Source organism: Notothenia rossii (genome assembly GCF_949606895.1).
Source record: "Notothenia rossii genome assembly, chromosome: 1".
NCBI classification, from domain to species: domain Eukaryota; kingdom Metazoa; phylum Chordata; class Actinopteri; order Perciformes; family Nototheniidae; genus Notothenia; species Notothenia rossii.
In genome coordinates, this window is record NC_136912.1 from 17611708 (window position 1) to 17638851 (window position 27144).

The following is a 27144-nucleotide window of genomic DNA, read 5'->3' on the forward strand; positions in this document are numbered from 1 at the left end:
ACAAATCTTCTTAATAAGGATTTTTCCCAAGCTTAGCAAAGAAGTGAAAGTAGTAAATATAGATAAACATTAGCAAATAAGAATCACACAATGATATTATTGAAGTAAGTAAGTGAGTATAATATTTTTCTATTACAGCCTGTTTCCTAATCATGCTTGTATCAGGTATATATAATCTATCAACTGTTAAACCCATGTTTGCTGGATTGGTGTTGTTTCTCTATATATCTATGTATTCAACTGTGCCTTGTTAGCAGTGGTATAATATAACAAGATACATGTATAGTAAAAGTAGCATTTTACAATGTAAAATACTCTGTTCGAATTTCCTGCACCTCCTGTCTTCATTATTTTTATTTTAATCAGAATCGGTTTTATTACCAAGTATAGGTTTAAGTATCAGGAATTAAAATATGATTAAACCATCACTATTATAGTAGTGATACTGAATATATTATTATTATTATTATAATGCATCATAGATATGGTGCATTCATATTGAAAATGTACCTATAGCATTAATTACCTTTATTATTTATTACATGGTTGTTTAGGTCATATAGACATAATAAAAACAGCACATTTTTATGACTAAAATTGACATTACATTTCAACAAATATATTGGTTGGACTCCCTTCAAATAATAAGTTCAGGGAAAGCTCAAAAGCAGGTGAGTAGTATAAGTAGTTCACCTTTACAGAAAGAGCATTGTTATACATTTGCATTTTAAGAAATAATTTAATGACAAGGCATGCATAACAAATAAACACCAAGATACATAGAGTAACTACATAATAATCCACAAATCAGGAAAGGGAAGAAAGATAAAGACAAAAAAAATCAACGAAATTGTGTAAAGTTACACTTAATGGATCATTAATACTCATACTTACATTAATTATCACATCTTACCATCTGGTCATTATAAATGTTTTGTGTTGTATAACTTAACCATTACTACAGAAAGAGCTTTTAACATCAATTCAATTTCTTCTTATTTTTTCGTAAAAGCGTCAAACATATTGTAGCCTACTATTTGTCTTCAGCTGTAGCCTGTTTCGAAAATTACATCGAATTAGTTATCGCGAGAACTTAACAGGGCTATGTGAGACCACGGAGTGAAGTTCCGGTCTCTTTTCCGTGGCGGACCAACGAAGGGCCGGTTTAGCAAGATGAAGGTACAATGTTTCCCTTATTTTAAATCTACGTGGAGACGCTGTTTTGTTGAAATAGTTATATGTGGTTGTTGCCATGCTAATATACTTTAAATCGGACGTCTTTAATGTAGAAGTGTCGGCTCTGGCACTAAGGATGAGTTTTGATTGTGATTGTGTCAGTGCGGACGATTCTGTAAGCAAGTAAGCTGTAGAAACATGGCGGCACACTAAGCGAAATGTGCACTGACTTCAAGTCCCAGTTTAGAGAAATACCGAGCTTGCAATATTTGGCTGCTTACGTTATGCGAGCTTGCTGTGTATTCCGCTTGGTTCGTTCATAACCTTAGCTGTTCAACTGGGTGTTTTAATACATAAATTGCCCAGAGGGCTAACGTTAGCTAGCCGACAGAGAAGCTAGTAGGCCTCTACTTCTCCCTTAGCTCTTAGCTTCTATTAACGCAGATGCTCTAAAAATAAACGGATTATTTTTGTTTGAAAGTGGATTTAAAACCTTAGCCAGGTCTCCTATAGTTATTCCTGTCTTTTTTTAACATCCCTAGCGCAGCTAACGTGGCACCTCCTACCTGTTTGAGGACGTATCTGTCACTACCCATGTGGAGCCACTTGTACTAACTTCAACATTTCAACTGTTTTTCCAGCTGAACATCTCGTTCCCCGCTACTGGCTGCCAGAAGCTCATCGAAGTTGATGATGAGCGCAAGCTGAGGACTTTCTATGAGAAGCGTATGGCCACTGAGGTGCCTGCTGACCCCCTGGGAGATGAGTGGAAGGTAAAGTCATGTTTGACCTCTTTGTATTCATGTTTGTCAGCACGCCATGTTGCAGAGTTTATACAAGTCATTGTTCATGTTAAAGCACACTAGTAAACCATTTCTGACTTGCCTATAGTCATTAAAGGGGGACATGTGTTGCTAGAGTAACTGTGAAGCTGCTTTACCAGATGCAACCAGGTCCTGGATCAGTGGATGGTTGAACTGCATTGCTCTCTCAATTTGTCTTGTGTAGTACACTTGTAACTAACCTTATCACCATGTCGGATAGAAAAAGCATTATTCTCAACTTCTTTGCATTCCCAAGGAAACATTCCCACTCTTTAACGAAGATTTATTGTATGGGGGAAAACAATCTATTTTTGTTTGACAAGTTTTATAACGGTCACAATCCTGAAGGATAATAGACTACAGTTATCCATACACTAGGTGCTGGGATTGTTATTGGGAGGGTTCATTATCTTTTGCAAGGTAACTTGGACATGTAAAAAGGAGGCTTTTCTAATCAAGCCACCAAGCCTAAACTTAATAGACAAGCTGTTCTCCCATCTAAGCCACTGACTTTTTTCAAAAATTACTTATTTTGAAAAGTTGATTGTTAAAAGACCATTTACATAACTACTTAATGAAAGTAAAGAAACTTGGCAGATAATTATTTTAAACAATCAAATTATATTGAGTTCACTGTTACTGATATTATGTTCTGTAAACAATTTGTACTCTTTTAAGACATTGGGATCAGGTACCTTAAATGGAAAAAATTTAGAGGCCTAACCACTGTTTCCTGTACCTCAACAGGGGTATGTGGTGCGCATCAGCGGAGGCAATGACAAGCAGGGCTTCCCCATGAAGCAGGGTGTGCTGACCCACATCCGTGTGCGCCTGCTGCTCAGCAAGGGCCACTCCTGCTACCGTCCCCGCAGGACTGGAGAGCGCAAACGCAAGTCTGTCCGTGGGTGCATCGTTGATGCCAACCTCAGCGTTCTCAACTTGGTCATCGTGAAGAAAGGTAATGTGGAGATGATGGTTTATTGGATTCTGTAACAAACTATTAAAAACTGTTATGTTCATGGCACACTAGTAAACCCTTTCTGACTGACCTATAGTCATTAAGGGGGGACATGTGTTGCTAGAGTAACTGTGAAGCTGCTTTACCAGATGCAACCAGGTCCTGGATCAGTGGATGGTTGAACTGCATTGCTCTCTCACTATGTCTTGTGCACACTAATATCAGAATAACTCCAAAGCTGCTGTGTGTATTTATTTGAAGTTGGGGCAGTCATCTGTTCATGGACAGTTAGCTTGGCGCTGAAAAATATGACTACATTTGAAGTGTTGCTAGTATTTATTTTCATTTTGCTGATTTGGACTGCAGGCAGCTGTCCCACTTCTCGCTGGGGAGCTAAAGAATCTCTAAATTCTAACTAAATTGTATATTGTTTTTTATAACATTTTGTATGTACTTGAAATGTAGGAACTGCAATTTGTAAATCCCTTAGCTTTAAGCCGTTTGACTCATCTCATGGTCTGGTTATTCTCAGGCGAGAAGGACATTCCCGGCCTGACCGACAGCACTGTCCCCCGCCGCCTGGGTCCCAAGAGGGCCAGCAAGATCCGCAAGCTCTTCAACCTGGCCAAGGAGGATGATGTGAGGCAGTATGTTGTGAGGAGACCCCTGACTAAAGAAGGTAATAGTTGAGCTGCTTCTGCCAGTTTTCACACACGCCTACAAGTGTTGACAAAATGAAGGATTTATTTAGATATGGCTTGGACTTCTGTTGATCATGAGGTCTGTGCCACTAACAAGTTATCTCAAGATGAGATACAAATTAAGCTTGTGTATATGTGTGGCTTCATTTGCAATGCATACTATGACAAAAATGAAATCCCTAAAGAAATGGTAAATGCAACTTTCCTTTAGGGGTTCAATTGGTGGTCTTGATTTTTAGGCTGAAAAATGGAACATTTCTAAAGCAGTTTGTTTAAACACAAGGCAGTAGTCTAATTTTAAGATGGTAATGTGACTGTAAAGCTAAAAATGATAAAAGTTTCTCTAAACCTATGGCCATTTTTAACATCATGTGCCGTGTAAGATGCACACCATTATATTTGAGTACTCTGTTTCTTGCAGTCCTGTATTTGGCTTAGGAGCATTAACAGATGTTGTGTTTTTTTACTCACAACTTTAATATTCTATCTGGTCCATCTGGGAAAACTTCGTTTTACAAACCAACCATAAGATGAGCAACTTGTTGATCTTAAGATGTAACACTTTCTTTGTCAGCACGCCATGTTGCAGAGTTTATTTATCAAGTCATTGTTCATGTTAAAGCACACTAGTAAACCATTTCTGACTTACCTATAGTCATTAAAGGGGGACATGTGTTGCTAGAGTAACTGTGAAGCTGCTTTACCAGATGCAACCAGGTCCTGGATCAGTGGATGGTTGAACTGCATTGCTCTCTCAATTTGCCTTGTGTACTCTTGTAACAAAAATGAAATCCTGAATAACCTTATCACCATGTCTGATTGAAAAAGCATTATTCTCAATTTCTGTGCATTCCCAAGGAAACATTCCACTCTTTAACTAAGATTTATTGTATGGGGGGAAAACATCTATTTTTGTTTGATGAGTTTTATAACTGTCAAAATCCTGAAGGATAATAGACTACAGTTATCCATACACTAGGTGCTGGGATTGTTATTGGGAGGGTTCATTATCTTGTGCACGGTCTGCACAATTTTAATATTCTATCTGGTCCGACTGGTGTAACTTCATTTTACAAACCAACCATAAGATGAGCAACTTGTTTATCTTAAGATTCAACACTTTATTGGTTGTTTCGAGATATTAATGTTACCTGAATTGGGAAGTTGCTTAGTTCCAGAGAAAGGTTTTATGGTTTATAAAAGCGTGTCGGTCCCTGGGAAGCTTGATTCAGACTGTTAAGGCGTCTTACCCTAATTTTGGGCTATAGAACAATACAGTTGGTTTTGTAAAGTCTGAATAGGTATCCTTGGCAGTTTGTATTTTTATGTATTAAACCACTTCAGTTGTGGGAATAAAGATGGCCCTTGCACAACCCTCTTTTGACACCTCTTAACATTAACCAAACCCCTTCTCTTTGGTAGGCAAGAAGCCCAGGACTAAGGCTCCCAGGATCCAGAGGCTGGTGACGCCCCGTGTGCTGCAGCACAAGCGCCGCCGCATCTCCCTCAAGAGACAGCGCACCACGAAGAACAAGGAGGAGGCCTCTGAGTACGCCAAGCTGCTGGCCAAGAGGATGAAGGTAAGGGTTTTTACGCTTCTCACTGAATCTGTAGTTTCAGATTAAGTCAAATGTTTTTTGACCACTAAAATGTCTAGCCGTTGCCAGCATTATAGTTGAAGTAAACGGTAAAATCTTTAATGTCGGTTGATCCTGTAGTATGGCTTCAGTGTTACTTTTCTTTAGATATGTTGAAACATTTTATTGAAATTTGTCCACACCTTTTTTCTTTTCTTCAGGAGGCCAAGGAGAAGCGCCAGGAACAGATCGCCAAGAGGCGCCGCCTTTCTTCTCTGAGAGCATCCACATCCAAGTCGGAGTCCAGCCAAAAGTGAAATCACAAACTCAAATAAAGTCATGTTTTGCTGAAAAATGTGCCTTCCTGGTTTTCCTTTCAGTGCCTGATACCATAGAGGGAAATGTGATGGGTGTTTGCCTGGAAATGTAAGACTATAATTGAAATCACTGCACTATGTTGGGTGATTAAACCTGTACATCTATATTTGTTTTGCTCTCAAAAACTTCCTAAAAGCAAAACACTTTTTGCTGAACGGTTCAGTGGATTTATTTGAGTATTTCATTACATTTTGATTAAGCTGAGGCTTTTGAACAAAGTAACTTCTGTCCAATCAACCATGCTGATCCAAACAGGCCTGAGGCTTTAATTCATGAAATGATCTCAGCCAGGTGAAACACTTAAAACAAATGCCAGAAAGTTGTAACTCACCCAGATGTCTCGAGCTATGAAATATGGTTCAGACAAATCCTTCAAGTTTTATTGAAACGTTATGATCAACCAACTGTCTCTGCTGTAAGCTCTGTACTCAGGTTTGACTTGAGAATGTGCCCGCCTGAACAGTTGCCAAAATAGCTGGATTAATATAATGTTCAATTTATTTTAATATTCAGAAAGACAAACGCATAACAGCAGTATAAATCAACGTAGACATCCTTCAGCATTACACCGATTGTTATAGTCATGCGACCTGAGGGACCTCAATCGCCGTGCGGTCTCAACTTGAGGGGAAAGCGGAACTATTCCCATGTGAGTTGAGGTCTCGGTGGCATTGAGAAAACTCCTATCCTGGTCAGACTTGATATTTGGTTGGTGGGCACTTCTGCTTAAGTTGTACATCTGGGATATAACGACGAACACAGACAAAGGCTGACGCTGAGGCAGCGTCCTGATGCTCCACGCAAACGTCAGGCATTTGGTCTGAAGGTCCTGAAACAGCTGAAGACAAATTCTCCGTGACCTGTTGAGAAGATGACAAAGTACCATATATTACAGTTTGTTTTTTTTAAAGCAAAAGTTGGTTCAGAAGGTAAAGCAAAAGTGTGAATGATTGAATTCCTAATGGCTATTAATGTTATGATATTTAAGATAACTTTTATAGATTTTTCAGAACTGCACCAAAAACGCCGACAAACCATGCTGATAGCTCAAGCTGGTGGATACTTAATTATTGTGCTGTGCAAATGATTCATTGTTGGGGGATCTCCCAGTGTGTTCAATAGTAACTGGTGATTTTCTACAATATATTCCTTTTTGTGAGAAGTTGGTTTAAAAAAAAAACAAACTGTGAATTTACTAACATCTATTAGTTAGTTATTAACTAAAGGTCCACCAAGAGTAAGTTCTTTATTTGTTGTTTTTAAAATAAATGTGTTTCATTAAAAAAAAACTCTAAATGTAAGCATCTACTGCAAATATCTCCTTCTTTTTTTTTTTTTGGGAGTCTGGTAGGCAGATTTATTGCATATAATGTGAATTCGTATGCCCACTGTTCATCTGGAACAAGCCTTATATTAAATGGACTGATATTGGAGAGATATTAGATCTCTTATTTAAATCTTGGTAATAAAGTGAATAATCATATTTTCCAACATGTTGAACTATCCCTATAAACTTTACTCACAGGTAGCACACCTGAAAATATTGCATCTTGGCAGAATGACACCAGCCGCAGGGGGAAGCTTCTCCCCAGTATGGCCGCCTCAAAACCCTCCATCCAGTGAGCTTCTTCCTCTGCAAAGTCAGCAAGAACACAAGTTCAACATAAGTTTTGGTCAGGCGGTTTTCAGAATCATGTTTATACATAGGAATTTGTTTTGGTGTATAATTGTGCATACATAAACAAATGCACAAATATTGAAAATAAATGTAAATGTTACAAGTAAGAACATATTAAAGGAATACGACATGTAATGCATTTAAATGTGGAAGAGCAGTTCATTTTTAGAAGTTGTAGGATTGTGCAAAGCTTCACAGTACAGAGTATAAGGAAGGAAACATGTAACAAGATGTGCCTTAGTGTTGAGACTTAGTTAAGAGTCTTAAATCAGTGGGGTCCCGTCCCTCGTTGAGGAGGTCAGTAGCTCACAGCACGTCTTGGTGGCAGGAGGTTTTTGTACTGATGGACGGCAGCGTGCCAGATAAGAGCGTTTCCCATCAGTAACTACATAACGCACCTTTATCTTCATCAGTGGGAGGAAGCACTCGGTCCACCAGAGCCTCGGATATCATCAGAGCGGAGTCCAGTGCCACGCTGATGGCTTTCTTCACAGGGGACTGGTCCGCCTGTCCGTCAGCCTGCTGTGTCCCGCCCCTCAGCCAGGCCACCGTGTGCTCCACACATGTCCATAGTCCCATTAGCTGCACCACATCCAGGGTTTCATGCATCTTGTTCATGGCAGTGGTAACAACCTGAATGAGACAGAAAAAAAAACAAGAGACTGTTGTCTGTAGCTTCTGGTGTCTTTTTTGTATGAGAATTTGTGGTGCTCATTAAGATTTGTAAGAGTATAAGGAAGAGGTAACCTGCTCAGTGGGTGTGTGCAGCACTGGGAAAGCTGTCTCCAGCCAGTCAAGACTTCTACATGCAACATCATTAGCAATGGAAACTGTGGAAATATTCCAGACAATGAAGCTGTTACTGAAAAGTTTCTTTAATAGTCTCCAGGAGATGTTGACCTTATAACTGAAATGTCGGCATTATATTTTTCTTCAAACCTCCACCTTAAAAGATATTATAAAGTAAATATACATTATTTGTTCATTTATAAATATCGGTTCATACGTAAACCTTTTTTAACTGTATGAACTTGCAAGGAGCGGAAATGTTACCTTGTCAGTAATAATAGGCCTGTTGAACTTAAACACCATTTTGTGTTTACTAATGATTTCATTTAGTTAATAAGTTATTTATCAAAGATGATCAAATATTTTCTTTAGCATTCTGTCCTCCTTATTTATTCTGCTAGGGCCCCATATTGTGGAAAAGTGCCCTGTGGTAGAGCCCACATCTACCTTTTATGTATATTAGATGTAAAACAATTATTATAGCCAATCAATAATTTATTCAACAGCCTTTAACTAGAACTAGAACTTGTTTAACGGAAATGATAATAATTGTTACTGCAACTGAAATGGAAGATAACTGTCAGTCTCCTTTCCATTATGACTTACAACCTCATTCAAGGTATATGAGCAATATATATAATAAAGTATAAGTACATAAAGTAGATAGATAGTACGGACGGTATACTCACTCTGAGGCTCCAGTTTAACAATGACAGGTGAAACCACAGCAGTCACACTTCTCTCCAGCTCCACACACACAGACTTCAGGTTGGGGTGCTGCCTTTAGTGAACAAGACTGACAGCTTGATAAAAAATGGGCAGCTTAGCCAACCTGGCAGCTGCACTCAGCACCTTCTGCTAAAAAAGGCAGAAACAAAAAGTCCACATACAGGTCTTGGGGGTTTAATTACAGGAAGGAATGTTATTTTGACAAATGTTGTTATGTGTCATTTGGGTAATTTCTAAACAACAAATCTACCAATCTAAGTTGTGAAAAAAATATCAATCAGTTAAGTTTAGTTAGGGCGAGCTTTTATCGGTCCATTTGAGAACCTGTCATCTAAGGCAATATTCATTACCACATTCAAACAGAAGACATTTTGAAACTAATTTGCTATGAACATCAGAATGATCAACATTATTTATCAGGTTTTGTTGCCATGTGAATAGCATTCAGGTAAGGAAGGTTAATGATTGAACTCATCTAGTGGTTGTTCTTTCGCATGTTTTGTACACTTTAATTAGAGAAAAGACCAATATGTTAGAGTTTGAAACGTAAACATCTTCAAAGACTTGAGAATATATAATATTCACTCTGCAAAGTGCTGATCATGGGTAAAACTGTATCGGGTGGTGGAGCAGTCTGCTCAATTAGCGCTCACCTGAGAGGCGACGATGATGCTATTCGACTGTGTATCGCGATATGTCAACAAAGCTCAATCGATCTACTTCAACAAAGTAGTCTTCGGTGTATTAATTGTATTTAATTATATTGGACGTGTCATCAGTTCAACACTTTTATCAGATCAGATCTTTCCGATATTAGAAAGACTATTATTTTTTTAATAAATTCTAACAACATACATGTGCAATTAGCCCACTGTCTCTTTTATGCCAATCATACAAGATAAAGTAACCGCCTCTTCTTAAGGGCTACATTTACTTATTGATCATAGTAAACAAAGTGTAAACATGTGGTCGTCATTTGAAACTGAGCTGTCAAACAAACCTAATTGGAAATCAATCCACCGCTTTAACCACACAACTGGATTAGCCTACAAAGCATCTCAGTCCTCTAGATCTGACAAAATATGAACTATGCATTAATATAGTTTGCCAGAATCATCCTTATATTGGTTCGTGTAATTATCATGCTAGTAGGCTGCAAGTGTTATGCATTAGGAACTTGGTTCGTGTACAGTTTAAGTCAAATTGTCATCGAAAATAAAGCAGAATGTTCAGTAAACTTGTTGATTTCCTCACGATTTTACATCTCTGCTAACTAAGATATTATGGCGGCAAAAGTTGCATTTTACATGTAGGCTATACATCATGATCATCATCAGTGCGTGTGTTCAACTGGAGCTCAGCATCGTTCCTAGATTACAGTTAAATGAACTGGCTGAACTAAACGAAAGAAGTTATATAACGTGCCATTTTTTGAAAGAAGATATGCACAGCTGTTTCACACTTTTGCATGCATTTTGACATAAAACTATGTGTGCTGTTAACTTTTTAACGACTTGTTTGGGTTCATGTAAACGAGCACAATGTCGGATGCTTATATCTTCTCGCCTTGTTTTGCTGTGACGACGATGGCGAAATGGCGGAAAATTAGAGCTTGTGTTTCACTGTATGCGCTGCACCCACATGTGTCTAAACCACCCACCAGAACCAGTCAACGCTAATTAAGTGCTATTGGCATAAACCCTGTGCATGGATAACTGATTTTATGAACTAGGACGGCATTTGCATCTATTGTAGAATAGTGAGTCACGTGATCTTGCATTCACTCAAGCCTGTTTGTGTGAAGTTACAAGAAAAAACACGGACTTTCCGATTTGTGACAGTTAAGTCGTTAAAACAAATGCGTTTGGAGTTGGACTTTTTTATATATAACCAATGGCATTTGACACAAATATTTAATTTAATATTGGTTGATATGTATGCTTTGTTCTGTATACAACGGTATTTACTCATAATTAGTATTTTTTCGTTTTCAATATTATTTTACTTTGAAGGGCATGGCGCTCAACTTCCGGTACAGCCACTGGTATTCGCGGTTAGCTTCACGCAGCTCTGAGGCTGAGGCCTGCTGTGTTTTCAACGGAGGGAGAGCTGAGTAGAAAAATGGCGTCTGCAGGCGACCCAGAGCGGGACACCGGCCATTCAGTTTGAGCTTTCTGCTCTTAAATTGAGACCGGGGCTTGGTGGAGACTTATCTGGAACCGTCACCAGACCCGTTGGTTTCTTTCTCCCCCGCTTTTCTCCGTTGTGCGTGGCTCACCCGAGCAGCGAGATTGAAGCGGAACAGAACAGATTCTCTCCCACAATGAGGGGGAGAAGAGGAAGGCCGCCCAAACAAGCAGCCGTGATGCGGGAGGGTTCACCCGGGCCAGTCCGCGGCTCTCGGGGCAGCAGGAGTAGAGGGATGCGGGGACGGGGAAGAGGCAGAGGACGCGGCCGGGGACGGGGTGGCATTGCTGGCGTTTGTGTGACTGGCTCTGCGGAGGTAGATACAGACATCTCCGGCCGAGAGAACTTTCATTCGTCCCGGGGCCGCAGGAAAGTTGGAGGCTCCACAGCGGCGGTGTCCGCGGTGTCGCGGGGCAGAGGAGGCAGAAGCAGAGGCAGGGGGTCGAGAGGCGGCCGCGGCAGCAGAGGAGGGGTGAGGCGGCCTCAAACCAAGGTGGTCTACGACGACAACAGCGACGAAGAGGATGATAATATAAGCTACAGGTCAGACGACGATGAACTCCTTAACGACAACCCTTCGTCGGATCTTGAAGAAGAGGAGGCCTTGGGAAACGAGTCTGACTATCTGGAGGAACTACCAGATGAGGATGATGCCAGCTACTGTACGGAGAGTAGTTTTAAGAGCCACAGCACGCTCGGTAGCACCCCAGGTACGTGGGTTTGCAAGTGCACGCACTCTAGCACAGCATATTTGCACAACTTAGAGTGTGCATTTTATTATATTATGTCTCAGTACAGAAAGCAAGCCGCATTGTTCAAAATGGAGCTTGCACTCAGAAACAGGCCTTTGTTTACCGTGTGCTCTGCTTGCCACTGGTTTTCAGATCTGATCCACGCTCCAACCGGCTCTCGTTATTTTGACTTTTTGTAGGATCAGCACATTTTTGTTGTCATTTCATTATGAATAATTTATTCGTGTTTTGTTTTTAACGGGACCTTTTCATGCGCGCTGTATTTTTGGTGTTTCAGAGCACATTGGGAACGTCATTTTATTTTAGACTTTATTTTATCTTCCCATCATGTCATTAATTTAACATTTGTACCTGTGTTGGCACAGTACAATAAATACAGTTTCTACTATTTAGACTTGATCAACACACGTGTATTTTTTAACATAGTTAACTATTGGCCTCGGATTGACAGTTCATAGCTGTCTTTTTTCTTTAGACTGTTTATTACTAAATGATAGTGGTTTTATAAATGAAGGTATTTTATTTATGCATTATCATTAAACAATTGTACCTTTTTTATAATTCTATTTTAGATCACGTTGTTTTTGCATAATGCTGCTTAATGGCTTTTTCAGGGCTTTGTTTTGAAGAGAGGCGCCTTTTTTTCACTTGTTGCAAACACCAACATTATTAGTGGTCTACCGTTACCATGGCAACCGCTTCGTTTATCAGGTGAGCAAATTAGAGCTACCATGGTCCCAATTATGGACAATACTGCTAATAAAGTGGTGTATGCAAAAATCATTTGACATCAAGTGTATTATGTAAACTTTGTAAAGCATTGCTTTCAAAGCTCTGTGCAATCACATGGAAATCATTTTACATATGATTAGTAGAAATATTAAAGGGTCATGCAGACATGGGACTTTCGAATATTTCAATATCTATTCTACAGTAAAGCTCACAATTTTGCCATCTCTGTAGCATCAGATTTTGCCATTTCTTTCTTTTTCTTTAAATGTTTTTTGGAAGTAGATTGACTGTAGATTCCATCTCTTGATTTGTCAACCTTTAACACTTCACTACACTCTGTACAGGCTTAGATGCCATTTAAGTAGTTCAAGGATTAATCACATGCCTCTCAACTTCCACTGGCCATTCAAACTGCTTTTTTTTAAAGACGTTAACATGGCAACATCTAGCATTGTGCAGCCGAGTGTGAGGGGTCTTTCGTAAACCCAATGGTCTTTAGGTAATTTGGTGCATCTACTGCAATGCACAGGCAGACACTCATTTCTATGCTATTATGCAAACCTGCACACATACCACTCTTGCACAAGATCCATGTGTTTGATGCTGTATAATGAACCAGCAAACTTGAACCCCAGTATACCCACTCAAATACAAATGTAAACTCACTTCTTATTAGTGTTTTCAGAATAGTGTAACGTACACTGACACCAGAGGGAAGGATCAGGTATGATACATCAGCTGCCCCATTGGCACCATTACACGGTAGCAAAAAGAAGAAGAAGGTGCTTGTCTACCTTTTTGTAATTTGACTTTTCTGTATCACGCTTTAAAAAAAACATCCTGGAGCTTTTGATTGGTATCCTCCCGTACGAGTGTAAAATCAGTCCGAGAGTGCATTATAACAGGGCATCATGGATGCTAATAAGTTCAAGCGTTAAGTTGAATTGGCCTATCGTTAACAGACTTACCCTGTTTAATTATTTTGTGTTGATGCAAACCAACACAGCTCTTCATTTTATTTCTGCCATTATTCTTCTCACCCATAACTCTCTTCCTTTCACTTCTTGCAGGCCGGAGAAGGAGTCGGGCATTGCAACCGCAGTCTCCCATCTTTGAGGCAAAGGACATTCCTCCCCTGGACCTTCCTAAGTCCTCTGAGGACCTCCAGGTTCCTACCTCACAGCTCCTCAATGTGTCCGCTGTCTACGAAGTCCTCCGCAACTTTGGCTCTGTGCTGCGCCTCTCCCCTTTCCGCTTTGAGGATTTCTGTGCAGCGGTGGCCAGCCAGGAGCAGTGCACACTGCTGGCAGAGATGCACATCTCCCTGCTCAAAGCTATTCTCAGAGAGGAGGATACTTCCAACACCACTTTTGGTCCCACCGACGTAAAGGACTCTGTCAACTCCACTCTGTATTTTGTGGATGGTATGACCTGGCCGGAGGTGGTGCGGGCGTACTGTGAGAGCGACCCGGAGTACCGGCACATTCTGCCTCTCCAGGAGACTGAGGATTACCCGTATGAACCGTTAGAGAGCAAAATCAAAGTCCTGCAGTTTTTGGTGGACCAGTTTTTGGCGACCAACATTGCCCGAGAGGAGCTAATGTCAGAAGGTGTGGTTGCCTACGACGACCACTGCAGAGTATGCCACCGCCTTGGTGACCTGCTGTGCTGTGAGACATGTTCAGCTGTTTACCATCTGGAGTGTGTGAAGCCGCCTTTGCTGGAAGTGCCTGAGGATGAGTGGCAATGTGAGGTGTGTGTGGCACACAAGGTACCCGGTGTGGCGGACTGCATCCCAGAATTGCAGAAGAGCAAACCGTTCATCCGACAACTACCAGTCGGATACGATCGACACAACCGCAAATACTGGTTCCTTAATCGCCGCATTGTTGTGTAAGTCTACCATGCTTTAGTTATTTGCCAAGATATTTACATGGACTTCAAAAGTACATGTGTCAGGGGGAGGGACTTTATCTTGTTACAGTCTTGCATATTTATAAACAACAAAGATATTAGTCATAGTTCCTCAAAAGAAATGCAAACATTACTCTCTTGGAGTGCTTCTTTCCTTTTTTAAGGGTCCCCTCCAGAAATAAAAGCTTATTTGTAGTACACTAAAAACACACAATCAACTTGCACATCTACCCAAAATTCCCATGATTTTATTTTGTCGTCGATTATAAACAGTATTTAACTTCAAGACTAAGCATGCTCTAATCTGCTCAAAAGCAAGGTCTCCAAAGTTATCATATAATTTGGTGTCATAGAAAGTATTTGTAAATGTCACAAACCATCTGCATGTATAATTAGAAACAACACCAGGTAAAGAACAGAGATAAAGTCATTTCTCTTTTGCACAATCTGGGACTGTAATGAACTGCAGCAGCTGTCAATGCAGCTGATGTAGCACAGTATTTGTGCGTCAGTTTACTTTGTCGAAGACCCTTATCTAAAGATTGTTAATATAGAAGACCCATGCTTTACTGTGCATGTGTTCAACAATTATTTGATCCCCCTCTGTTCATGAGAGAATGTTATCACAGGAGATGACACAAAGATTAGTTCATACACATTATTATTTACACTCAGAAATGTTCATAACTTTAAATGACATTGTCTGCGGTTCAATGGCAGGCTCTGTCCAAGCTGAGCTCAAGCCAGATCAGCTGAGGGGTCATGTGTGACCCACACTGATAAGCAGATGAGAGTATTACTTTAAGCGATGAAAATGATTGTGCGCTCAGGTGCTAGGTTTAAGCATACCACAAGCTTAAGGCCTCATACAGACCCGCATGGAGGCTGTTTCATAAAACAAAAATAACTGTGTGCGTCTATAGGATTTAACATAACCTCACCATCAGCAGTATTGGTCCCATACGTTCGCAAATGATCTTGGCATTGAGCAGTCACAGATGGTCTGTGTGTGCGTGGTCAGCAGCAGCAGCAGCAGGCCCGCTACATAAACCATAAAAGAGCATGGATCACCAGAACAATGTAAGATTTAAAAGGGTAGGTGGCCCCAGCTGTAAGTGTTGCATTTGACACGTTATCCTCTTTCCTACTTAGCTCGCTCTCTAAATTGGCCCCCAGCAGGTGCTGCGTTACTGATCTCCACTTCCCTTCAGAGGCTGGGTGTGTTTGTGCATATAAGTAGTGTGCACAGAGGAATGTTTGTGTGACTGGATGTACGTGCAATGAATGATGTGCAAAGAACTAAGGTGCATGTGTGTGTACATGCCAGTGTGAGAAAAAGTTTTTAGAGAGTACTTGTCCATGGACAAGTGAGTTTGGCAATTTACTTGTCCGAATACATTTTTCACTTGTCCAGAATTACAGAAGACAAAAATTGGGGCCACTGGAATCTTCTTCTTCGCCATCGTATTTTACATTTTCACACATAGGGTTGGGTATCGTTTGGATTCGAACGATTCCGGTTCTGCTTTTCGATTCTGGTTATTTTCGGTTCTTTGAGAGGGTAAAAATAAGTCCCATGATAAAGTGGGAGAAAAATATATTTATGAAAACATTAAGTCAAATCTGTATTCCTATTTTAAAAATCACTTCATACTGTTTAATTTCTTATGGTTATTGAATACAATTATATAAAAATAATCTCTTCATTATTTAGTTAGTTCTAAGTGGTGCAGTTTGAGAATGTACAATTGGCCCAGTCTCCTCTGATGTTACACTGCAACCTGCCTGATACCTGCCTATGTAGAAAAGCGCTAGGCCTTAAATATAATGATAATAGGCTAATAATAATAGCTTATAATAATAAGTAATAATTAATTATTAGGCTACTTATTAGTAGCCTAATAATAAGGCCTAGCGCTTTTCTACAACTCAAAGACGCTTGCACGCTTACACATGTCCTTACGCATGTGTATTACATGCTGCAGCTGCCCAGCTGCTCACTGTTTGTAAAAGTAAATAAATAGTATTTTCATTTCAATAATGTACTTTCTATACCCTGCTTCATAAACAATACTGACATCCCTGTGCTCCTCCGAGTCTGGGGGTCCGGGGATGTGAGGACAGCGCGAGGACACAGGGAGGCTGCTTCACTTCATAAAGGAAATGGCGGTCAATATTAACAACACAGGAGCTAAAACGCTTAATAACCTTCATTACGTATTAGAGAAAGAACATAAGAAAGTTTGAAAAAGATGAGGCTGTTAAACGGGCAGCGGATCCGCTGTGTGTAGAAAGAGAGAGAGACGCTGAGCTGCACCATGCAGCGAACAGCTGATCCGGAGAATAGAGAGAGAGAGAGCTGTGGTCCGCGGGGCTCGGCCTCGCCTCCTGTCCCCACAACTCTTATTAATCCCGGTACCGGACAATTGTTATTTGTTCCTACTCGGAACAGAGTTTTGCTTCCCAACCCTGCCACTGTGCTACACTTCCAGCGCTGCCCCGCCCCGCCCTAACTGTACAGAAAGCGGCGAGATGCATTCCCTTAGGAATCGACAAGCAGAACCGAAACTAACATTTCTAAACAAACAATGGCGGACACTGACAATTTGCGAATGAGTTCTGCCTTCTGTAAACTGAATTTATCAATAAATCAATCAGGGCGAAAAACGTCACTTGTCCGCCGGACAAGTCAATTGAAATATCTACTTGTCCGATATTGTAAATAACACGTCCCGGACGGTGGGACGTGTACTTTTTCGCACACTGCATGCATGCCTCTGGTGAAGTGCTGAATAGACATAACTGTTACACAGCCTCAGGTTCCTCTCAGTTCTTCGACATGGGCCACGCTGAGCAGAAAGCTCTCAAATATTACAATATCACAATCTCTAGCTGCCGCTCTGAAACTCTAAAAATGCCCTCCTCAATGTTACTTATTGTGTGGGGTAGAAGCTCAGTCCAACTGCTGCCGAGTCCCTCTGCACCCTACAGCTTCACATATTTTCATAAACAACTCTGGGAGATAGAGCAGATTTTATAAATACTTAGTGCTTCAATTATTTTGAATAGTATAAAGTAGGGCCATGCCGCAAACTATAAAAGTATTGGAAACACTCAGAATAATTTTCGCTTTTGTAGCTTACTTAGAATATTAAAACGTTGTTTTAAAGTTACTTTTCAAATCAACTCAAACGTTTCCTCATCACTGTGGGGAGCCAACGTTTCTGAGATTTTTCAAACAAACAACCAAATGTGAACTGGCTCTGAGAGGCTGTTCTGGGAAACACTATGTTCGTTTTAAAATATAAATTGTTACCAAGACTTGTGCACATATATTGTATTTACAAATGTTGTACACTTGCAAAATATGAATACCGTACTATATATCTAATATTTGCATCCTTTTGATCATTACGGCCCGTCCACACAGCGGCGTGTGTTGATGCTTGCCGGCGGGCGTGTCTGAAACTCGACCAACAACCAATCACATGAATCTCTCGCCCCTGACACACAAGCAGCGATTTGATTGGCTAGAGCTTGTACTGGCATATGATTAGATTGGCTGACGCTTCTGCCGAGGCGTCAAAAGTTGAACACTGCTCAACTTTTGTAGCGAGCCACGCCAGCAACGCTTCGTGTCGCTTCCCACGATGCAGTTCGGCGAAAAGTGACGTCACCCCTTTCAAAGTGAATGGTGAAGCGTCAACGCACGCCGCTGTGTGGACGGGCCGTTACATAAAATAGGCTTCCTTGTCACTTTACATACTGACAAGTCTGGCAAAGTGAGATGAGGAAGCACAACTGAAGAAATCATAGTCTGATTTCCACACCTTGCATGTTTTGCTCAGCTGTTCGCACCGGCTCATTTTATTTTGGTTATGTAGTTCCTTCTCTATGACATGAAAACGGCTGGATCACCACAGAGGGATCAAAATAGGAATGAACACATGCACTGTGTAAGGTCCACTATGTTATTGATCATTTGTCAAGTAGCAGCAAACACAATGGATGAATCTGACGGACAAAATGATTGTCCATTACCTGGAACGCTTTAAAGAGAAATTGTTGCCATTAAAAATAAACTGTAGCCTCGGATTAATGTATAGCTTAAGCATTTTTTTTTTTCTCAGGGGAAATGCGCATACATTTAAATAAATCTCATTGACTGCAGTCAAGCTGAGTATATGGGGAGAAGCAAATATCACAATATTGTCCAAAACCTTTATATTGGTTATACCTGATTGTAAACGTGTAGTGACAGATTGTAAAGTAGATTACGCTTCTTGTCCCATTTAGCCCACAGTCTGTAAAGCTATTATTCATTTTGGGTGGCATCTACCCCTCACTGCTGTGTCTCCTAATTCCTTTCCCCTCATGTCTCTTGTCTTATGTCCCCCTTCCAGTGAGGAGGATGGCGAGCAGGAGGACAAGTCCACCTGGTACTACAGCACCAAGGTAAATACGACTCATTGTTTCTCTTACTAGGGGTAAGAATGTTACATTTATACATACACAAGTTTTACATTTTTTACATTTTTAACCCCCCCCCTCCTCCCCATTTCCCAACAATCCAGCACAGCGCAGACATGGTTCACAAACATGATGAAACCAAGTCACAATAAAGGAAATTATATATACACATGTACACATACATACATGCACATATACGTTAGGGATGCCAGAAACTGACCATGATCAAAATCAAAAATCGAACAGCCCTGGCGAATAATAATCGATTATTCGACCAAAACTCTTGCACTTGACCTCATTTGCACTTGTCAGTTTGAAGTAGTTCCACGAGGAACTCTTCTTTCGCAGCAAAGGGCTGCGCAGAGTGCACTCTGCGCAGCCTGCGCTGCTGGCTTCCTCCAAGCTTACAGTAAAACAAACTGGTGGTGTGACCAATGGCCATTTACAATTATTAATACTATTATTAGCATTAGTCTATATTTTGGTTGAAACTAAGCCAGAAAAAAAAAAAAAAACATAAATAATAATAAAAAGATATATAACAAAAATCGAATTTTAAAAATAATGTTTGATTATGGAGACTGTAACAAATATTCGCTGGCATCCCTAGTATACATACATACCCAGGAAACAAGAAATGAACTAAATAATACATAAAGTCAACAGCCCCTCCCCATAGAGCTCAGCCATCATTCCTTGGCCTAAAATATTTAGTTTTTAAAGACTCTGTTACTCTTCTTAATTTCTTATGTGTCACAGTACAGATTTTTGATTTTTGATTTAATTATCAATACAAATCTAAAAAGTCCCAGTTTTTGTATGTCTGTTGTAGCTTTGAGACAATTTGCATTGCAGTTACTGAACTCTTCCCTACCCGTGTTCTTCCCAGGTCCAGCTAGCAGAGCTCTTCGAGGGTTTGGATAAAGAGTACTGGGAGGCCGACCTGAACGCAGCGCTCGAGGAGATAAGAGAGGAGGTGCACGCTCACATGGACATCACCGAGGACCTCACCAACAAGGCCCGAGGCAGCAACAAGTGTTTCCTCACTGCTGCTAATGGTAAAGAGTTCCTCATTCTTTCTTGGTTAAAAGAAACAAACAAAACAATTGTCAGTAAAGCTTACGGGCTTTCTGTGCCTTAGTTTGATTATGGTATCAGTGTAAGAAGGATCTCCTTAGGCCCAAAGTATCCTTTTTTCTCCTTCTTCCCAATCCTCTGCCTGTTTCCCCTCTTATACTAATGAATGCCACCCAGTCATAGATGGTTGGGCCATAGGAATCAACCAAGCTATTATGTAACCTTACTCTCGTCCCATTTTGGCCAGTGTCCAGCACTCAAGCTTCCCTTCATCCCTTTTCTGTCTATGAGCACAACATGTTTATAGCATTCAGTCTGTGGTGCAGTAGACCTTCAGAACAATTAAGCGGCAGTGCTGTTGTATGTGGTGTTTACATTACATTGCATTTAGCTGACGCTTTTATCCAAAGCGACTTACAGTAAGTGCATTCGACCAAGAAGATACAAACTTGAAGAAAACAGAATCATATAAGTAGGTCAGGTTTCATAGAGCCAACAGATTTCAAGTGCTACTCAACTGGCTTTAGATAAGCCAGTCCTTTATTAGTATATAAGTGCTTGGTTAGTAATTCAATCGCTTGAAGTGGAGTCGAAAGAGATGAGTTTTCAGTCTGTTCCGGAAGATGTGTAAGCTTTCTGCTGTCCTGATTTCAATGGGGAATTTTTTTTACTTAGGAAGCAACATTTTACCTGGAAATCAACACTTCTGTCAAGCATCTTTTGTGCACAGATAAATAAAAGATTCTCACTTACAGCCAACTTTAACCTTTGCACTCACAGGAAGTAGATTATACAGTCATACAAAGACTGAATGCCACCGATGAATACAGCGTTTGTCAAAAAAGTGCTTGGAAAAACCACTTAATGACTGAGAAGTGCTTCCCCTTATGCTTTAGACCCGCTTTTGTTAGCACATTTGGCTGCTGTTTTGACAACTAATCTATTAGACTGCAATAGAATCCTTAAACATGAAAAATCTGAGTGTGTGTGTGTAATAATAAGGGTTGTAAGCAGATAGTCTTTTAAAATCAGTTTGCCCTGTTTAGGCTCAGTTTCTTGGAGAGATTTAAAGGTCCCATGTCATGCTTTTCCGGTTATTACCCGTCCCCTTGTGTGTTATGAAGGTTTTTATGCATGTAAACGGTCTGCAGAGTCAAAACCCTCAAAGTACACCCTGTAGCGAGTGAAACTCTAACACAGAAAATACCTCCCCCAAAACGCCTCGTTGAAGATACGTCACTGTCCATTGATTCTTCCGGGTAACTCATGATGTCATGCGTTACCCGGAACCAAATGGAGGTCCAAATTGACCAATCCACGGACTTCCTCACACTCAGTGCATGCAGCTCTGCTGATCTCTCCTCCCCGGCTGCAGGCTGATAACAGACAGTTGGGATTCTCTCTGCAGACCCATTCTCACAGTGTTTATCAACCTTTTTCTTACTCAATATCAAGCCACACTTATTGTTTTTACTTCGGCTGTGACTTTGTGTGTGCTCAGGGTGAGTTTGGCTGTGTTTGGCTATCGCTAAACAAGGAAACCACACCTCCACGGAGCTCAGCGCGATTCACAACGTCCCGACCAATCAGAGCACACTGTGCTCACAGGAAGGGTGGGGGCTGGAGCTACTGGAGCCGTTGGATCCAACGAGGATCAACTGGATCCAACGAGCCGTTAAAGGCAGAGAGTGAAATTCAGTGAATACATGTAGTTTACAGAGATGCTGTATGAGAAACCAAAGTGATTTTGGAAAATTGCACAATATAAATCTATTCTAGTAGACCTCAACAATGGAATTATGATCAGTGGAAATGGCCATGACATGGGACCTTTAAGATTTGTAGAGTTATGAGGGATTTGGGCCAACTTGGGCACAAGTGTAGACAAGATATATTCTCTCTATTGTTATTATTCTTCTCCCTGCGACTGTTAATCCTGGTTACGAGATACACCTTTATGTGTTAGCCCTGTCTGTCTTTTGTTTTGTATACCAGCAATGTTGAAACAAAGAAAGAAATATCATAAACAAGCAATTGTTTCCAGTTTTGGCAAAACTGAGGTGAACCTAACAGTGACAGAAAATGATGATACACACACCTAGATGTTTAATAAACTCTGCAGAGTCTAAACTTTAAAGCTGTTGTAACACACACACACACACACACACACACACACACACACACACACACACACACACACACACACACACACACACACACACACACACACACACACACACACACACACACACACACACACACACAGCTTTAGTGATGCATTGCAGATTGGAGTTCATTGACATTTCTTTGTGTTTCCTCTTTGCCTGTGCATTTTAATTTCAAGAGCAGTATTTTTCAATGTTTGTCCTGTGTTTTTTGTGATATTGCACAGTGCAAATGTAGGCTTTATTTTGCTCACCTTAAATGCAATCTTTAATGTTGATGCTACATATGAGTCCGACTGGTTAAGGACTTTGCAGTCTTCCATTTTGTATCATTAACCCAACATGCTTATCCCTCAGTGTGTCCCTATTAATGCTGTTTCAAATATAGCACAGTTTTGCTCAGTTGTAAACACAGTATAATGCAATTGTGTTCTTTCACACTAGAATCTAACTTTATTGTGACGTTTACAGCAGGTCATGAAGTCAACATCTACAAGCATGTATATTTACCAAACATTTGAAATGCAAATCACGTACTATCATTCCTATAAACAGTCTCTTGCTGCTTCTATTTGTGAAGTCTAAACAAGGAGGTCTGTTGGAAGATAAACACAAGTTCAAGCATTGTGTAATGCGGCCCCCAAAAACCTATCCTCTTTGTCTACTAGTTTAAATTCTTCTTTAAACTTCAAATCTTGCACTGAATTTTACTCCGATGCTGTCTCCTTCTTTCCATCCATAACTAGAATCTGCTTCATTTGAGATGTATTTCCTGTTGAAAACAACATCATTCAACATCACTGGCTTTTCTCTCAAGCCTTTTTTATACTGTTTTAAAGTGTGTATTCTGGATTTGGATATGGATGTTTAGACACACTTTTAACCAGTGTGGCTGTTGGATGCGGGGGATCGCCGTCCCCCCACTTATTTGAAGCATGATTTTTTTTTTTTAATAGTCTAATAAATATAAAATCATTGCCAGTGTTATCAGTTGCAAGTGTGTTTTTGTTGTAATAATGACAAAAACATAATACATTTCACAGTAATTATAATAAAAATGTGGTGTGTGTGTGTGTGTGTGTGTGTGTGTGTGTGTGTGTGTGTGTGTGTGTGTGTGTGTGTGTGTGTGTGTGTGTGTGTGTGTGTGTGTGTGTGTGTGTGTGTGTGTGTGTGTGTGTGTGTGTGTGTGTGTGTGTGTGTGTGTGTGTGTGTGTGTGTGTGTGTGTGTGTGTGTGTGTGTGTGTGTGTGTGTGTGTGTGTGTGTGTGTGTGTGTGTGTGTGTGTGTGTGTGTGTGTGTGTGTGTGTGTGTGTGTGTGTGTGTGTGTGTGTGTGTACGGACCAGGTGTCCCGCATTTGAGGGACAGTCGCGCAGTCGCATTTTTTAAATGGCACCATGTAAGTTGCGCTGACAGGCGACAGGTCCACAGTGTACCCCCCCCCCGTTGACAGTTCACGAGCGCGTCCATAGTGTCTCTCCACCCCCGTCAACCTGCCCACTACACCACTGCTTTTAACACTCACAACTTGTGTTCATCATCACTGTAATGATCAAAGACTATGTACAGTTGCAAGAAAAAGTCTGTGAACCCTTTGGAATTACCTGGATTTCTGCATAAGTTGGTCATAAAATGGAGGAAGCCACTGCTGTCCAGAAAAAACATTGCTGCACGTTTGAAGTTTGCAAAAGAGCACCTGGATGTTCCACAACAGAAGAAAATAGGCCTTCTGGAGTGGCCCAGTCAGAGTCCTGACCTCAACCCAATTGAGATGCTGTGGCATGACCTCAAGAGAGCGATTCACACCAGACATCCCAAGAATATTGCTGAACTGAAACAGTTTTGTAAAGAGGAATGGTCCAAAAGTCCTCCTGACCGTTGTGCAGGTCTGATATGCAACTATAGGAAACGTTTGGTTGAGGTTATTGCTGCCAAAGGAGGGTCAACCAGTTATTAAATCCAAGGGTTCACATACTTTTTCCACCCTGCACTGTGAATGTTTACATGGTGTGTTCAATAAAAACATAAAAACATATAATTGTTTGTGTGGTTTTAGCTTAAGCAGACTGTGTTTGTCTGTTGTTGTGACTCAGATGAAGATCAGAACACATTTTATGACCAGTTTAAGCAGAAATCCAGGAAGTTCCAAAGGGTTCACATACTTTTTCTTGCAACTGTATTCTCTCAGCCTTTTGTTTCTTATGTCTTAAAATGTTGTTGACGTGTTGTTCTTCTTTTATCCAGAGGAGATCCTGGAGCGGTTGCGGGCTAAGAGGGAGGAGGAGCTGGAGGAGGTGAAGAGACGAGCTGCAGAGGAGGCCCAGAAAGAGCGGCTGGAGAAGGAGAAGATGGAGGTGGATGTGGAGAATGAAGATGAAGGGGCCAAGTTGAGGGACGAGGGGCAACAAGAGGGCAAGGTCGCAGAGCTGACGGAGGAGGAAACAAAACAAGAGGCCAGGGAAGAGAAAAAGGATGGTGGAGGTATTTATGCTTTTTGAATTCCACAAAACATTCTGAAAAAGGCGTTTGAGAATCGATGATCATTTAAGTGAAAGACTTTTCCTCTGGGTCTCTGAACCGGCACGCTACGCTGTGTTGAGCCTTGGAGAAAAGTACATCTCAACAGTGGTCTAATTACTTATTGATTTAAGAATAACTGCTGTTGTTATTTGAGTCCTAAATTAATTAAATTGCTGCGACAAGTTTAACACTCACAAGTGACATATTTGAAATGTGTATCTATGTTTTGCTGAATGCAAATGATTCAGTGCATTAAATAGGCCCTTATACAGAATACAATGTATTTATTGCACGAGCAGCCAAACACTGAACGTCTTTGGTAAGCTAATTGGCCTCGAGAGCATTCGCCTAAAAAAGGTTATATAAGAAGATGCATTTCTTTAAGGTGATACTGTAAACAAAGTTACATCACTTTATTTTTCTCCAATTGACAATGGATGATGTTAAAATGTGACTTTATTTCAACACTACCCATCTCTTCTTCTTTCCATTGTCTCCATGCTATTAACGCATTATAAGATACAAAATCTACAACATTGCTGATGTTCACTTTAAGTATAATTCAACTGAAAAAAATAAAATAATAATAAAAGAATAATAGGTTTATTTAGATTACCGTAATTTTCGGACTATAAGGCGCACCTGAATATAAGCCGCAGCAGCGGCATACCACTCTCGGTTCCAGTTGTACTTTTGCGCGCTACCTGTCTCACTCTTTTCCGGCCTCCAGCTTTTCCTGCTGGAACCCGCCGCTTAAAGGTGGGGGTCCGCGGACCGGCCATAGAGCCCATAGAGTTAAAGGTGGTGGCCGTTAGCTGTAAAAATCCATAGATTAGCCGCACCGTTATATAAGCCGCAGCGTCGAAAAATGGGGAAAAAGGCGCGGCTTATAGTCCGAAAATTACGCTACGTTGTTTTCGTAATCGTTGCAAGCCATAATCGTAATTGCGATTTTAAAATGCGATTAATTGAGTAGCCCTAAGTGGCAGTAGCATTACATATGGCCCTATACTTCTTTGTGCCCCTGCACAACACAAACAATCCCCACCACCACCATGAGCTGTAGCCTGGGCTTGGAAAGGCAATGGCCTCCAAACCATAGAGCCTCTGATAGAAAGATGTTCCAATATTGAGGTATTTATCAGCACCAAAGGTATACAAGGACACTTCAGGGAGAAGCTTACCTCCTTAGACTCCTTTTGTGAATCTGCTCTACTACAACTGTCTGTATCTTCACTGAATTGTGTGATAAATCTCATATCAGTGACAGTTTGTTGCGCCTTATTCCCCAAGTGGCTCTCAACCCATCTGTTGGCGTTAGTGTTCAGTTCTCTAAATGTTTTCTTCATGATACCCGGCGTCAGCCTTGGAATACTTTCTGCGGTTTTGTAATTAAACTCTTTTCTCCAAAGAGCTGAGACGCTGATTGCATCCATTGCTTTTTCAATCAGAAGCATTGTCCCTGCACCCAGTGTGACTATAACCAACCCTCACTATACTTGTTTTTAATTAAAAGCTTTTCTTCTGATGCTTTCTTTGAATTAGAACCTCTGATTATCCAGATTACTGTTCATGTAGTGCCTTGTGTCGAAACACTGTGAAGTTATAATCTATACATCTACATCCTCAGTTAATTCAGTTTTCACCATGCATTGATGTTCTCAGTGTTGTTGTAAGTTATGCATAAGTCTTCTATATCGGTTGCCCATTGCTTTTTATTGAGCCATTCCTCTTTCAGTGCTTGCATTACGCATGACTTATCAGTAGAGGGAGCCACAGCCTTTATTATTTCGGAACTTTCCCATTAATGATGCTTTAAAAAAATGTAGACCGAGCTACCACTTGTGCAGAACATCCAAAAAGGGTGTTCTGCACAAGTGGTAGCTCAGTCTACATTGGTCATTTTCGACAGCTTTATGTGTCTTGGTTTTCTAGTTCAATCTTTTTTTCCCCAGGTATAAAACTATACCTTGCTGAGACATTTATGCAAACCCTGAAAGATGTCTGACTAAAAACAACAGCAAGAAAACAATCTAGAAAAAACTGGTGACATTCAATCGTTTCTGTCTGCCAACAGAAAACCCAGCATCAGATTCTGTCCCCGGCAGCGGAGATGGTATCCCCAGCCTGAGCCAGCCGCCCCAGGCCAGTGAGGAGAACAGTAACAGCAGCATGGGGGCTGTTACAAGATGTCCTGAACCTCCAGAACTGGCTGACAAGTCCTCCCAGTCCTCCCTGGCCAGCCTTGATGACATAGGTTTGACAATATAATAATGACTTCTCTTTTGTTGTCTAATTTATATTATACTGATGAAAACGGCACTCAGCTGTGCTAGGGTGTCTATCGTGAAAGGGGATTCTGATCTAAATTTTACTTCTTGATTAAACAAATGTTATTAAAAAAAAAACACCTTTGCAAGCTTAAAATGATGCCAGAAAAGGGTATCTCTCGGTTTCACACAAGCCATTTTCACATTTAATTAAGTTAATAGCCCTTAAAGCAGAACACACAAGCAGAAC

The 27144-nt window shown here is 40.7% G+C and overlaps 3 protein-coding genes across 5 annotated transcripts in view; 2 read left to right on the forward strand and 1 right to left on the reverse strand.

The window, feature by feature from the left end:
* Positions 1–1041: 1041 nt before the first annotated feature.
* On the forward strand, positions 1042–5591 carry rps6 (ribosomal protein S6). The gene is made up of 6 exons (XM_079641005.1): positions 1042–1179; positions 1818–1949; positions 2748–2958; positions 3491–3637; positions 5082–5239; positions 5458–5591. Exons 1-6 carry the CDS (start codon positions 1174–1176, stop codon positions 5551–5553), a joined length of 750 nt encoding a protein of 249 aa, XP_079497131.1. The 5' UTR covers positions 1042–1173; the 3' UTR covers positions 5554–5591.
* A 263-nt stretch (positions 5592–5854) lies between these two features.
* Positions 5855–8911, reverse strand: LOC307013591 (uncharacterized protein). 2 transcript variants are annotated; one of them, XM_079641014.1, is made up of 5 exons: positions 8771–8911; positions 8040–8122; positions 7691–7925; positions 7138–7247; positions 5855–6474 (listed from the first exon to the last, which is right to left on the reverse strand). In XM_079641014.1, exons 3-5 carry the CDS (start codon positions 7908–7910, stop codon positions 6307–6309), a joined length of 498 nt encoding a protein of 165 aa, XP_079497140.1. In that variant the 5' UTR covers positions 7911–7925; positions 8040–8122; positions 8771–8911; the 3' UTR covers positions 5855–6306. The 2 variants fall into 2 exon arrangements, with proteins under 2 accessions (XP_079497140.1, XP_079497141.1); XM_079641015.1 differs by having other exon boundaries at positions 6339–6474; positions 7149–7247.
* Positions 8912–11126: 2215 nt separating this feature from the next.
* Positions 11127–27144, forward strand: part of LOC307013524 (nucleosome-remodeling factor subunit BPTF-like) — a 50149-nt gene continuing 34131 nt past the window's right edge. For both annotated transcript variants that reach the window (XM_079640923.1, XM_079640924.1), the window contains exons 1-6: positions 11127–11707; positions 13552–14374; positions 18799–18850; positions 19755–19923; positions 24349–24585; positions 26702–26881. In XM_079640923.1, the coding sequence (XP_079497049.1) occupies positions 11134–11707; positions 13552–14374; positions 18799–18850; positions 19755–19923; positions 24349–24585; positions 26702–26881 (2035 nt within the window). In that variant the 5' untranslated portion in view covers positions 11127–11133. The remainder of the gene's footprint in view (positions 11708–13551; positions 14375–18798; positions 18851–19754; positions 19924–24348; positions 24586–26701; positions 26882–27144) is intronic.